At 38.4% G+C, this 15,442-nt stretch overlaps 1 protein-coding gene across 1 annotated transcript; it reads right to left on the reverse strand.

The window, feature by feature from the left end:
• Nucleotides 1-7: 7 nt before the first annotated feature.
• On the reverse strand, nucleotides 8-15,096 carry LOC113075075 (GRB2-associated and regulator of MAPK protein 2-like). The gene is made up of 6 exons (XM_026247796.1): nucleotides 14,802-15,096; nucleotides 11,908-12,048; nucleotides 9,622-9,752; nucleotides 6,015-7,127; nucleotides 2,815-2,975; nucleotides 8-2,010 (listed from the first exon to the last, which is right to left on the reverse strand). The coding sequence occupies exons 1-6, from the start codon at nucleotides 14,911-14,913 to the stop codon at nucleotides 1,242-1,244; spliced, it is 2,427 nt and encodes an 808-aa protein (XP_026103581.1). The 5' UTR covers nucleotides 14,914-15,096; the 3' UTR covers nucleotides 8-1,241.
• Nucleotides 15,097-15,442: the final 346 nt, after the last annotated feature.

The raw sequence follows: 15,442 nt of genomic DNA on the forward strand, positions 1-15,442 counted from the left end.
CATTTTACCTGACAATACACTTTGTTCAAGTGAGCACTATTGATTTACTCTTTCAAGTAATTGATCCATCAAGATTAAATCAGACATGGTGAATTTAAAGTAACAAATGAAACACACTACCGCTGTTAAATCTTATTCAAAATACAAGTGCATCTGCAGAGGGGGAAGCTGTTAAATAAGCATTTCTTAAATGCTGAAAAAATATTTTTTTAAACCGTGAAATAAGGCTAAAACCTTCTCATTTCAGCAGCTCTGACTCACCTTGCACACGTCCTCCTTCAGCGTGGGCTGTAGTTAGTAAACTCTTAATTACTGTCACCTAATTACATCTTATTAGAGTGTACATCACAAACTGAACTCTTTATTTTTAAATCTCCTGTACACATGACATGAGCTCCGTATGAGAGCAGAAGGAAAGAGGAAAGATTTGCTCTGATGAGTAAATCTCTTCAAATCTGTCAAGAATATATATATTCCCCAGAAATTTTTCATGAACATTTTGCCAGAATTCTCCAAACAACGTTTTCCAATTTTTTACTTTTATTTTAGATTTTTTGTTTATGATTATTCTCAATGGTCCTCTTTATATTCAGTTTTATAAAAAATACATTGTTTTGCTTAAATCTATTTAAACCTTTTTTCCACATTACAGAAATGATAATGAGATTCTTCAGACATTAACAATGTTTATGGTTTAAATGTGCATAAATATCAAAAAAATAATAACACACTCCAAAATAATAATAATAATGATCTTAATGCAATTATTGGTCTTAATTATTTTAAAATGATAAAAAAAAATGATGATTTATTTATTTATTTTTAGATTTTGATTTCCTGGTAAAATATAACCTGGACATGTTCCTGACAGGTTTCACGAGATTCATCATAGTCCCAAATCCAACAAACATGTCAGGTTACCAGAAATCAGACAAAAGTTGTCAAAACACATCAGTAAACCCTTGAAAGACCACACCATAAGTTCTGACTGTCAACTGAAGCCACTCAAAACCATCCCACCCCAGAAATAACAAAAACATCAAATAGAGTTCCATAATATATTAGTCACAATCGGTCAGTCCTTCAATTAGAGAGGTGTATTTCACACACACACACACACACACACACACACACATTTATAAAACATCTGAAAAAGTAAAAACAGAAGCACTCATTGTAGATGGAGTATTCCTGTGTCTCTCAACAAAAAAAAAACATTCCTAAATTCACAAGGATGTTGCTCATATCTTGGGTCTCCATCCTTTGATGAACTGCATGATTTTTTTGACCTGTAGTTTGGTGAGTTTAAAGTCCTCTGACAAGATTTCCTCTGTCAGCTGAGTGAAAATAGAGCCGTCAATTCTTTCTCGGCTGAACAGACCAATCACGTCATCCGAAAGGCCTATGAACCGCAGACTGGATGAAACCTCCTCCACTGAGAGCCAGCAGAGCTCTGCTGGGGGTCGCCAAGATGACCCGGCCCCTCCCTCTGCCCCCTTTGCCTTGGTGACTGATCTGGAGGCGGGGTCTGCGGCAACCGCGTCCTTTTCTGAACTCTTAACGGGTCTAGGCGGTGTCTCAGGGCCGCCTTCTGAACCTCCCTGATTGGCTTGAGGCTCCTTAGGGGTAGAGCTAATGAGGTCAGGTATCAGAGCGGGAGAGTTCCCATCTGTGGGGGTGAGCCAATCGGATGAGGCGTGGGCGTGTCCAGGATTAGCAAAGGGGTTTAAGGCACCAAACGGTGCAAAGCGGTTTTGCGCCACCGGCCGTGGTCTAGGGCAGGTGGAGTAGTTCTTTTGGGTGGAGTCAGTACTGAGTAGAGGTGTATTGAGGATGTTGGAGGTGTAGGACCCGCCTCCTCGTGGGTGGGACCAACAGGCTTGTGCAGTTTGGGTGGGATCAGGGCTCACGCAGGGGTCAGAGGTCACACAGCCGCCCCAGGTGCACGGGTAACAATACAGAGAATAAGAGTCTGGCGATGGAGAGTTGCTGCCACTACGAGGAGCAGAGCTGATAGAGAAAGAGTTGTATTAAAATGAGTAAATGAAGAAATCACCAAAAACTTGAATAAAAACAAGAAGTTGTAAGCCACAACAATCCAAACAGTCGAAACGAAAGGTTGCAAAAAAGCACGCTAGAAAGGTGATGAATGACAAGAAAAATGCTAATTCGAGTGCCCATTGCATTGAAGAAGTTTATGTTGAGCTGTGAGCTGCTGCTTTTGTTTCATGTAGATATATTTTCTGTAGTAGTTTGAAAAAATGAAAATCAGAGCATTTGTCTTTGCTTCATATTTCTAAAACTGGTCATGCTGCATGTATCCAGCATTTTTGTTTGGACCATGATTAAAATTAAGTGGTTGCCTCGAATTTTAAATGGAAAGAGCACAGGCAAAGCCTTAGTATGTTTATATAAAGAGATTTATTTGATTTGGGGTTTCACAAATAAATGTGCAGCATTTTGTCCAAGCAATAATAAAAGGATAACTTATTTATAATTTGTCTTAAATCTAATCATGAGTAAATCATATTATGAAATCAGAATTGTGAATTGCATCATGAGTTAAGTGAATCGTTGCATCCCTATTTATAGTATGTAGACCTTTTTTGCAACTTTTCATATTAAATGAATGCAAATCATTTTTGTTCCTTAGGTATTTTGTTTCATTGTATTTGTTATAGTTCAATTATCAGTATTTCCAAGGGTAAATATTTCCTCGAAAGTACCAAAAAAAATGATGGATTAATTAACTTACTCTTGATTCCCCTTACTTAGTTCCAACTCTATTTAAACCCCTGCAACAGTACTTTTTACCTTTCTTGCAGTCCAGAGGAATAAAATGAGAGTTTTGGGTTGAGCGTCTGTGTGGGTGGAGTTTTAGGTAAGCGGGTGGGAACTGGAGGGCTGGGGGCGGGGCCTTTAGCACAGCGGGGCGGAACAGGAGGAGCGTTTAAGAAACGACACTCTTCTTTCACCTAGATAGACAGAAGAAATGCAAAAGAACAAGAAAGAACAGTTACTAGATAACAGTGTATGTGACATCTCTTATATTATAGTCTTGCTGTTGTCTTCCTCACAACTCAAGACCTAGTTTTCAAGTAAATGTCACTTTATTTCCAGGAGAAATTTAAACAACATATTCCATATTCCATAAAAGGAGCACTAAATACCAAACAATCATTATTATACACTGAAAACTATAAACAGAACACTGATAGTTTGTTGAGTAACCCAGAGTCTAGTGATAAATGTTTATATGGATGCAAAAATCATATTAACAGAATATAATACTATGAAATTCAGTTTGTCTCAGGCTGTCAGTGGAAATAACGACATAATATGCTCCTGATTAATTAATCTAATTAATCATAAATAATTGCATATAATAAAAGATATGAAGATAATTCAAGTCCGTTATTGTAGCAGATGTGTCAATGACTGAAGGGACAAAATATTAAAAAAAAACTATTTTATGGAAATTGTTAATACATTTTAATTCATTTTAACTCTATATTAATATTCAAATAGGTTTATTTCAATGGATTATACACAAAACCAAGATCAATATATGTGTTTTCTTAAAGGGGGGGTGAAATGCTATTTCATGCATACTGAGTTTTTTTACACTGTTAAAGAGTTGGATTCCCATGCTAAACATGGACAAAGTTTCAAAAATTAAGTTGTACGTTTGAAGGAGTATTTTTGTTCCGGTTTGTCACAAGTTTCGGAAAGTTTTTTTTCAAGTATGGCTCTATGTGAACTTAGATGGAGCGGAATTTCCTTATATGGGTCCTAAGGCACTTCTGCCGGAAGAGCGCGCGCTCCCGTGGAGCAGAGATGAGACATTCACTGATCAGAGCAAGAGACCGAATTGTCACAAAAGAAGTGTGTTTTTGGTTGCCAGGGCAAGACAACCCTGCACAGATTACCAAAAAAGAAACAGCATTAAGGGACCAGTGGATGGAGTTTATTTTTACAGATCATCAACAGAGTTGTGCAAGTGTTTTTGTTTGTTCCCTGCATTTCGAAGATGCTTGTTTTTCAAACAAGGCCCAGTTTGATGCCGGATTTGCACATTGTTTATTTCTTAAGGATAATGCAGTCCCAACGAAAAAGGGTCACGATCGTGTGTTGGAACAGCATGCGGTGAGTAAAACTGCTTCAAATATCTCTGTGTTGTTAACTTAGCTATCGGCGCGTAAACACATCAAGTAAACAACATGCGATGTTGTCATCAAACTGCACTTTCCACATACACCTTTAAAAAAAAAAGAAAAAAAAAAAAAAAGAAAGACGACATAAAGTGGAACTTAGTCATTTTCCAAAACCGCTAAGCAAATATATACAGTTTCAGTACATACCACATAGAGACGCCGTTGTTGATGCTGCTCTTGTTAAATTTCAGCCTCTAGATCTGATTCTGGATCATAAATATACGCTGATTCTGATTGTTAGCCATGGTTTGTTTTGGTTGGTTTTTTTCCTCACGGTAATGTCACAGCTTCCAAACGCTCTCAACGCAAAAGCCTACTGGCGCTCGTGATTCTTTAGCTCCGCCCACACGTCACGCCTCCAGGCGCTCGTGTTTTTCCGGGAAAAATCGGTACAGACTATCTTTCTCTTATGAATATAATAAAACTAAAGACTTTTTGGAGTTATGAAGGATGCAGTATTACTCTATAGGTACTCAAGATTAACAGGAGATTGAGTGAAAACGAGCATTTCACCGCCCCTTTAAGAACAGTAAAAAGTATACAGAACAATACAATCAACAAAAGAAATCACAGGCTGAAACTCTTTTTAGGACTCTTTAATTAGAGTTCCAGATACACTCTGCAGTAAACCAGTGTTTACAAGTGCTTGTTTCCTAATTACAGTTAATATGGAAATATTGTCTCAATAATCTTCCAGATGATAAACTCCATCTGTTATCTGTTATCACTGTCTACATTTCCTCTTCTGGGAGGAACAGCTCTAGGATTCTGGGATACAGTTCACTTCCTCCGCAAATACATCAGGGACAGTGAGTGTGTGTGTGTGTGTGTGTGTGTGTGTTTGGGAAGCTAAATTACAGGCCAGTCCTGAACCCACTGTGTGTGGGAGAGAGAGAGAGAACAGGGTAAAAGACAAAGGCTGTAATTCCAGTCAACAGTGTCAAAAAGACTTTAATTCCAGTGTGTGTGTGTGTGTGTGTGTGTGTGCGTGTGTGTGTGTGTATTCTTGTGGGACCGTGACAAAAGAACTGAGGAAGACAAGTTGAAATCATGAGAATAAAGAGGGTTACTGAACTACAGTACAGCTGAGCTCAGGGTCTAAAGCCCAATAATGCCTGAGAGATATCTAAAAGAGTGAATCTCACAAAACTGCTATATGCATTCAATATGCATTAAACGAACATGTCCAGAATATTTCACCCCCAAATCAATAGTAACAAAGAAATTATATATTTTTTTTTTTTTACATGTAACATATAAATTTTACTTACCGTATTTTTCGGACTATAAGTCGCACCTGAGTATAAGTTGCATCAGTCCAAAAATACATCATGACGAGGAAAAAAACATATATAAATCGCACCGGACTATAAGTCGCATTTATTTAGAACCAAGAACCAAGAGAACACATTACCATCTACAGCCGCAAGAGGGCGCTATATGTAGACTACAGGAGCACTGAGCAGTAACTCTGGCAGCATAGAGCGCCCTCTCGCAGCTGTAGACGGTAATGTTTTCTGTTAGTTAATTTCTCTTGGTTCATGTCAAATTAATTTTGATAAATAAGTCACACCTGACTAAAAGTCGCAGGACCAGCCAAACTATGAAAAAAAGTGCTTCCGGAAAATACGGTACAAAAAAATTAAGCCTATTGCAACCATTAAGATTTGTTGAAGTGTCATTATTTTATAACAAATACACATTTCCCTAATTTATCTATATATGGTATGTTTTTAAATTTAAAAAAAGGCAATATGATTCAAAAGCGTGAAAAACGCAAAAAGCAAAATGGCTTCTTACAGCTTCAGATTTGGGTGGGACAGGAGGTGGAGTCGATACTCTTGACACTCTTCCTGCTTCCATCTGCACCATGGCTACGTGGGTTGAGCCCACCGTTCCATCTAATGATGTGGTAGTGGAGTGGAAGGATATGAGGTTATGCTCCGCCTTCACTGAGCTCTCAGACGTCACCCCAAAACTTCCAGAACTCTGATTGGTCCAGAGCTCCTCGTATGGAATCTCCTGTGTCTCTGTTGACCAATTGGGTGTGACGTATTCTCGTTCCTCACCGTCACTAGAGGGCAGCGTGTGCGAGTCGCCCAGCGTGTCTCCGCAGCCATGTGAGATCGTGTGTGAGATGGCTCCGCCTCCATAGACACATAGAGACAGTCTCTGCAGGGACGTCCCAAGCTCGTCGCGCCCGTAGCCTTGAACGCACACCTGAATCCGCTGTGGGCTGAGACACTCCTCGGAGAAATCCGTCTTGACTTCGCGCACAGCACATGAGTAATTGTCTGGATCGAAGCTTTCCTGGCAACGCAGAGCGCACTGTAGCACCACCTGCTGATAGGAAATGTCCGCACGCAGTAAACCCTCCGGCAGAGTGAAGCGTGGCATGTCCGTTAATAACAGGAAGTGAGATGACATGACTTCCTCTTTGCGAAGTATGCAGCAGAGAACGACAGTTTTGCTGATGATGCTGAGGAGTTTATATCGATGGCCTTCACGGATTGCATGCAGGTCGTATGGGTTACGAGGAGGTCGTGACGGCACGGACACGTTCACGGGTAACCGCACGCGCTCGATGATGCTGCGCACGGTGTGTTCACCTCCCTGCATCTGCAGCTCCTGCGGCGAACGTGTGCAAAACCGCCCGCGGCACTGGAACGGCAAACTGACGCTCTCATTGGTCCGGTGGTTCATGCATATCAAACAAGGCATCTTCATGCGGGCAGGACGTCCCAGAGCTCCGCCCGCTTTGCCCAGTCGCCGTAGCAATGCAGTCAGGCGGGATTTCTCATGAGTTGATTGGACGCAGAGCAGCTCTGCCTGGCCCATGAGGGTTAATTCATCTCCCGCTTGAAGAGAGAAATTATACAACTCACTATCCTCCGTAAACTCCCCAGACACCACCTACAGCGAGAGGAAGAGAGACACACATGTATTAGCATTTAAAACACTAAAACACAAAACACTTTAAAGACAGACACCCGAGTTCAAGCAGGTAAGTTTCATTGTTTCCTCCATACATTGTTTTATTTGTGGCGGCCCGCCACAATATCAAAACTCACCGCCACAAATAGATTTTCCAAAAGGCTTTGACTTCATTGAATAAAAATGAGCACTGCACGTGTTAAAGTCGAAAACCCAGTGTGGCTGTTTTTATATCACTGTATTTCTAAAGGTGTCCAACTGTCTTCAGAAAGTTATTTTCATTTCATCTTGTCTGTAATACCTGATCAGCGTCCAAGCCTCTCTTTCTCCCGCTCTACAAGCACCTCCTGCTGGCAGAGAGTGAATTTGAACATATATGACGCCACAAATAGAGTGCAAGGCTGTGGGAAACGCCACTTTTGTTACTATTAAATAAAAGTGTGAAGGTCCAGGAAAGTATGAAACGCATCATCAGAATAGTCCATCTGCCATCAGTGATTCAACTGTAGCGTTATGAAGCGATTTTTTGTACACAAAGAAAACAGAAATAACGACAATTCAACAATTCCTCTCCTCTGTGTCTCTCCAAATCATTGTAGCAACATTTTGATAAATCTGACTAGTACGCAGGTGGTGTACGCTCTTCTGTATCAGCCACGCTGCATTGATGCACTGTTTTCTTTCAAACCAAATCACAAATACATGTAACGTATCCTTGTGGCGCGAACGATATAGAGGAGCATCCGCCATCTGCGTAATAGTCCGATTTGTCAAAATGAGGCTTTGCTGATCTGGAGAGAAAACATTATTTTTGTTTCTTTGTGTACAAAAAGTATTCTCGTCCCTTTATTACGTTATGGTTGAATCACAGATGACAGATGGACTATTCTGACGATGTATTTCATACTTTCCTGGACCTTCACACTGTTATTTACTTGGCAGTCTATGGGACAGTCACAAGCCTCCCTGTTTTCATCCAAAAAATGTGTTCCGAAGATGAACTAAGCTTTTACGGGTTTGGAACGACATGTGGGGTAAGTCATTAAAGACAAAATTTTCTTATTTTGCAGTGGAGTAACCCTTGAAATATTTAATGCTCCTTTAAAGGTCCCCTTCTTCGTGATCCCATGTTTTAAACTTTAGTTAGTGTGTAATGTTCTTGTTAGAGTATAAATAATATCTGTAAAATTCTAAAGCTCAAAGTTCAATGCCAAGCGAGATATTTTATTTAAAAGAATTCGCCTACAAAAAACGACCCGTTTGGACTACATCCCTCTAGTTCCTGCAGCAATGACGTCACTAAAACAGTTTTTTGACTAACCTCCACCCACATGAATTCACAAAAAGGGGGCGTGGTCTTGTTGTGCTCCGACGGATAAGAAGGAAGAGCTGCGTTTGTTTTTGCCATGTCATTGAAACGCTGTTATTTTCATCTCTGAGTCCAATCATCTTTGTTTGGGCTTCCCAGGGACGCTGTACTCAGAGATTAATGGTTACAATTTATGTTTAACTCGGTTCCCGGAAATTATAATCCACATGTTAAACTATGTGCAGCACATTTTACTGAGGACAGCTTCCTCAATCTCAATCAGTTTAATGCCGGATTCGCACAAAGATTATTCTTGAAAGATGGAGCAGTTCCCTCTTTGTCTGGAGAAGGCGTTGTTTATGGACCACAAATGGTAAGTGTATTTTATTATTTAAGTTGGTGCGTTTAACAGTTTCTGTAACTTATTACACAAAGGGCAATGTTGTTTAGCTTTGTTAACTAGATGTTAGGGCTGTGCAAAAAAACGAATGCGATTTTCATGTGCATCTCGTCAGTAAAAACGTTCCTGTGATTATAAGTACATCTCCAGCACGTGTGTTCTAGTCCAATCGCGTTTGCAGGAGGGCCGCGTGCTGTAAGCTGCTGTCGAATCACAACACAGAAACCGCTGGCCCAATCAGAACCCGTTACGTATTTCTGAAGGAGGGACTTTATAGAACAAGGAAGTCATCAGCCCGTTTTTATGACAGTGAAAACAGCGGTATACAGATAGGTGAATTGTGTGAAAAATACTGTGTTTTTTTACACGCAAAACATGAACACATGTTATATTGCACACTATAAACCCAATCAAAGCTTCAAAAAAGCATGAATAACGGGACCTTTAACTTTTATCAGGGTAAAAAAAACAGGACATGATCATATTTACTATATTTTACACACCAGGGGCTTTAAAATGAATCAGGAATCTAAAATATGTTTGTTAGAACCATGGATTTTTACTGGTATTGGTACCGAATACTGAAATCTTAATACTGTCAACACTAACTTCAACAAAACAAGAATTAGAAATGTTGCCTTGACATGAACTGAAATAAGTTGATATTTCTATACAGTATTTAATAAAATTTCAGTTAACATATTTCAGTTAATGTATTTTTTTATAGTTTTAGTTCAAGTGACAGGTTTTGATGCTGTCGTTACCTTAACACTAAATGTGATGGGCTCCATGACGAACACACGATCAGGAAACATTCCTGCGATTTCCTCCACGCTTCCAAAGTATTGAACTGGCTCGCGAACATCCCGATCCTGATCCAATAACTTAAACTTCCCTGAGGACAGAGAAAAACAGAAAGAAACATAAAACGTGTTTTGCAAAATCTACCAAATTTCCCCAGAAGTGAGCAAAAAGAGTTCATTAGTAACATCCAGGAATGTAAAAAATAAGTTAATGCAGTTTTTTTTTTTTTTTTTTTTTTTCATTTTTCCTTCTGAGGATCAACCCAGAGCCATTTCTTTCACATTTTTGTTTAAGAAGGCACTCTGAAGCTCAAATGTATATATATCTAAGACAGAAATACACATGCAGAAATGTTGTTTTAGTGTAGAGCACAAAACTTTTTTAGTTGCTTTGGTTTGGTAATTTTTTTCCATAGAATGTAAACACAGTATGTTCATTGTTATAGTTGAATGTGTTATCATCATAAAAAAATAAAAATCTCTATGGAGTTTATTATTCCCAGAGCCCTACAGTAGCTCACTCAGAAACACACACACAAATATAACGTGTTAATATTATGCAGATCTTTTGAGAGTCGTCAGTAACAACACTCCTCCACATCATTAAAATCAGAGCAAATCTAAAATATCAACATGGTCTCATCTTCTGCAAAAATCAACTCTTCTGTAATTCCATCTTGCTTGTTAGCACTCTGTCTATCTGAGAGACGCTAGAGTCGGCCACGGAGACACAAATGACCTCATCCGTCCCTCTCAGCATCTCACTGCCTCCGGAAACCCCAGCAGATGATCTCATTGGTCACCTGATGTAATGGTGCGGGTGGCGGGTGTATTAGGTAACGGATGTCCCAGGAGAGGAAGTCCAGCGCAGTAATGTCTGCGATTCCGGAAGCTCTGAAGAACGGGCTCCTCCGTGGCTCCCATGGGAATGACGTCAGGATGAGGTAATGATGAGTTTGACTTTATGAATGAAAGCACTAACCAAACGACTACATTCTTTGAGCAAAAAGCATTGCTCTCTATTGATGGCCATTCATAAGAAGTTGTGTGTTCTAGTCAAAATTTATTAAAATGTGTGTGTATGTATGCATGCATGCATGTATGCATACATATGTATAAATGTAGTATTTAAAAAAAAATATCATCACTACTACAGTACTTCCTATCTCTTTGACATTTTTGGCATTATTCTCCACAAGAAATGTACAATCTTCAGCTTTCATTTGTTGTCCCTTTATCGCCTGAATGCTTTGCCCATGTGGTATGAAAACACTCACTGCAGTATAACAACGAATAGAATTGAGACTGACTGACTGAATGTGTGTGTGTGTGTGTGTGTGTGTGTGCGTGTGTGTGTGTGTAATGGAGAAAACATCTAAGTGAACGTGTGAAGTTAAGTGCTTGAAAACAACAATCAATGTACTGTTAACAACCAATCATCTCTGTCTCTGGCTCTTTCTGTCTGCTTTCAGTGTTTTTTAATAGCTTGTACACTCTCAATGAGAAATCAGTTTTGTGTGCTGATCTAGGGTCAGTTTCGTTGCTTATTTTCTTCAAACTTAACTATTAAAAACTGGTTGAGGAAGAAAATGTACAAATATGTCTGTGCACATATTTTCAACATGTGTTTGATGTTGCATCCAATTTTCCCAGTAAAAAGGGTCCACTCTAAAGTCTCTATAATATTCTCTAGATAAGACTCTTATGACCATTTTATCAATTCTCTAGGAGTAAATAAGTCACTTTTAGAGGTAATAACACACCTCTAGTCAACAAATTGGAAAATAAAATATGGTTTTGTCATTCATATCAGCAAATGGTTGCATGTGCGACCACCACTAATGACTGAAAATTATTACTTGAATGTGAGGCACATATTCCAGTCTGTGTGTTTAATATAATACCTGTGTTATTTTAGTATTGATACTATTACTGATACTATTGATACTAGTACTGAGATACTATTATAGTTTTTGTTAATATTTTAAATTAACATTTAATATTTAATATTTTTCTGTCATTTTTTTTTCTTTATTATTTTTAAATATGTCTAAATTAGTGCTGTCAAATCGATTAATCACATTATTTAAACACAAACATTTATTTTGGACATGATCAATCGATTTGACAGCACTAATCTAAATAGGTTTTACTTTTAGGTTATATGGTTTTAGTTATTTTAATAATTAAACTAAATGATTTTTTTTTTTTTTAGTTTTAGTTAACGTTAATGTTACTGTATGGTACCTTGATACTGTAGTGGGATGTCTATTTTGGGTCCAATCACGTAATGACCCTCCTCCAGACTGTGGGCAGTGACGGTGGTCCACTGTCTGCAGGAGTGAAGAAAAATCACATCCTCCTCCGAAAGACCCTCCACATTCTCACCTGCACACACACAAAAACACACACAACTGATAATCACGATAATTCATCATTTACAGGTTCAGCACAAGACATTTATATTGGCTGAAACACTCAGTATTGGCAATGCTTGTCTGACTCTACAGTAACTCAAATTAATAACAAATTATAAAACTACAATAACTATATCCAACCTCACCCAGAAGATACTACAGTACATTCACGTAAAGCAATATTTACTATGTAGCAAATCTCAGCTGTGTGATTTGTTTATATTGTTGCAAGAATTGAACCTATTATCAAACAGCTCTATATATCAAGTTGGATATATTATATCCATCCATGTAGTACATGTACAGCTGCTTGATTGCTTGTATATTGCCAAAATGCAAACAAAATGTAAGCACACAACTCTAATATGCTAAACAGGACTATAAAGCATGAAGATATTAAGTTATTATAAACATTATCATTATGATTTTCTGTAAAACAATGAGACCATGTGTATGTGAAAAGTGCTTTACAAATTAATTTGACATTATTTTTCTACACACACAGCCTGTTCTCTAGATATCAGCCACTGGAAAACCCAAAAGCTGCAAAATGTCAAATGAGGATGTATGTGACCTTGAAACTGACACACACACACAGCCAAACACACAGTCAGTCTCTCACACACACACACACATATGACAGCTCAACCACAAACATCAAATGAGTTCTTTGAACTTCCGCACACGGGGTTTATGGGAGAGAACTGAGGTCAGCGATCTGACACAAACAACATCACCTCACAAACATCAGACTGATCTCTCTGCTGAGGAACGGATGAATGGACAGAGACAGAGAGAGAGATGAACTGTATTGATCTGGTATTAAAAGAATTCCTCATTGAGACGAGTCTCAGAACAGATGTTTTACACAGGGATCAAGTCCAGCACACACAGACATGTTCTCTGTAGACTGTCTGTTGTGTATAATCACTGCTGTCTGTGCTGATACACACACACACACACACACACACACATCACAGCAGCATCTAATCAAGATGATCTGAAGGTTCCAAATCAACATTACGGTCAAAAGGAAACAATAAACCATACACTTAAAAATAAAGCTTCCAAAAAGGTTTATATATATATATATATACAGCAATGCCATTGAATAACCATTTTGGGTTCCTTAACTTTTCAGTGAACAGTTCTTCAGAATCATTTTAGTGTGTGAACACTTTAACAATTAATAAAGACACTATAAAGAAGCTTTTGAGTAATGGTCAAGGTTCCATGGATGTTAAAGGTTCTTCAAGGAGCATTCGATGCCAATAAAGAACCTTTATTTTTAAGAGTGTAAATCTGTTGTCACTTTACCATACTTACTTATATACCATATAATCATGTATAGGTTACTCTTTAAAGGGCCATTCTCTGCTGTCGATTGTTAATATAAAGCCGAGCTCACACAAAAGTCAAACTATGCAGCTATGTGTTGATGAACACAACCAGTTTGAACATGAGAGAAATCGGAATAGGGTTTGCAAAACTCCTGATTGCAAAGATTCCTATTGAAATGACTGGATTTCGATGGTAAAATTTTGCAGATTACAGCACCTCGAAAAGTGTATCCCATGCCACAGTTGTAGCATTAATGACAAAACGGAACAATATCATTTGAATCCCTTTTAGAGTAATATTTTTTCAAGCTGATCAAAAAAAAAAAAAAAAACATTGACAGCCAATTAGAATCCGTCTGACTTTAAAGAAACATCACTTAAAATAGACAACATCACTTAAAATAAACAGAAGGTCATTGTTTGTTGGCATGGACATTAATTTAGTTATAATTATCTTTATCATTTGTTGGGTAATCAGGCATTACAAATATTTATAGAGCATTAAATAAGCAATACATTACATCTTTAATCAGGGTAGATTTATATTTAATTGAACACAAATGCAAAAGTCTTGTCACTTAATTATGATTAAAGTATGCATTGTTAAAAAAAAGAATCATTTTCATTATGTTTTATAAAAATAACCAATTCTAACCTGCGACTCCTCTTCATTTTCCATCTGATTCAATCATCTTTATGAGCTACTGAGCTCATTTTATGCTTAAAGAGTTATTTTACCCAAAACAGAAATTCTTAAGGTTAAGTATATGCATTTGTATAGGTACAAACTATTTCTTCAAATACTCTCACCAGAGAGTATGGAGTCTAAACTGATGCAAACACACAAAAAGTGCCTTATTCCAATTCAGAGGCTTTTTCCCACCATACAAAGTTAAACTTTCACACATACGGGAATGTGTCGACACTGATTAGTTTAATGCTGTTTTCTTTAACTTGAGTTAATGTTAGAGTTTCTTCTGCAGGAGGATGTTTAGTATTCAACACACACTGCAGCACAGTACAACATTAACATATGAAAAGAGCTGCAGCTCTTTAACACACAACACACACTCTTGTCACCTTTAGCCAAAAGACAAATCAACTACACGCTTCACTGAGGATGCTGTGTTGCAAACATTCACACGTTTCATTAAAGTTTGAAACGTTTTATACGATAAAAAAAGTGATGATATCAGCGTTTGCAGAGTATTTCCAGATTGCATGCATAACCAGACCCGAAAGAGCATTAATAAAGCAGCGAAATGTGATGTTTCTTATTCCGCTAACTTTGACTTGGTATAAGAAGAATCTTTGACGTCAAACGAACTCCAGCGATTTAGTGCCAAGTTTCTGACACCGTTCTATAAGTCTAATGGTTTCTTACCGTGGCTCAGCCGCACGAGTGTCGGTAAGCGGAATTTGCTCACAATCACGTCCAGCGGCAGCGACACGGAGCTCCACGAGAGTCCGTTAATGCTCGCGGATAGTTTCTCCATCTTTCATCCGTCACCATCATCATCATAATCATCACGCGCATCACGGGCACGGAACGGAACCGGTATCAGGAGCGCATCGCGCCATGATGAAGAGAAAGGCGTGATTGAATCTCTGAAGTGATGTGATCTAAACCGGAGTCGGACAACCCCCCCTCCTCCCGCCCCGCGCGCGCCGGAACACCGGACAGACGGAGCACCAGTGCTGGAGATCCACCGCCTCAAAATGCCAACGGAACGTTAATGTGTTAATGGAAACTTAAATAGATTTTATAAAATAAAACGTTTGATATGTTTGTGATTATTAATTCACTTCCTGATATCACAGGTTAAAAGAACGTGGGAACCTTGATTCAGTGTCAATTAGTTTTGCAAAGACTTTTTGGGAGGGTAGCGATGATGACCTAATGGCATTTACGTCAGTGACCTTAATTGAGTCATAAAGGCTAATATTTTGTAGTGTTACATCTGCTACACAGATCTAAATGCTCTACACTGATCTAAAATTATACTTTAAATAAAATTATTAGTT

This window comes from Carassius auratus, unplaced genomic scaffold, assembly GCF_003368295.1.
Source record: "Carassius auratus strain Wakin unplaced genomic scaffold, ASM336829v1 scaf_tig00016351, whole genome shotgun sequence".
NCBI classification, from domain to species: domain Eukaryota; kingdom Metazoa; phylum Chordata; class Actinopteri; order Cypriniformes; family Cyprinidae; genus Carassius; species Carassius auratus.

Excerpts from the sequence above, each read along its gene's own strand:
- LOC113075075 (XM_026247796.1), bottom strand. The coding sequence starts at position 14,913 with ATGGAGAAACTATCCGCGAGCATTAACGGACTCTCGTGGAGCTCCGTG. Across the intron at positions 12,049-14,801 it reads ACTCGTGCGGCTGAGCCACG|GTGAGAATGTGGAGGGTCTT; the intron begins GTAAGAAACCAT and ends GTGTGTGTGCAG. Across the intron at positions 2,976-6,014 it reads TCCCACCCAAATCTGAAGCT|GTGAAAGAAGAGTGTCGTTT; the intron begins GTAAGAAGCCAT and ends CTGTCTATCTAG.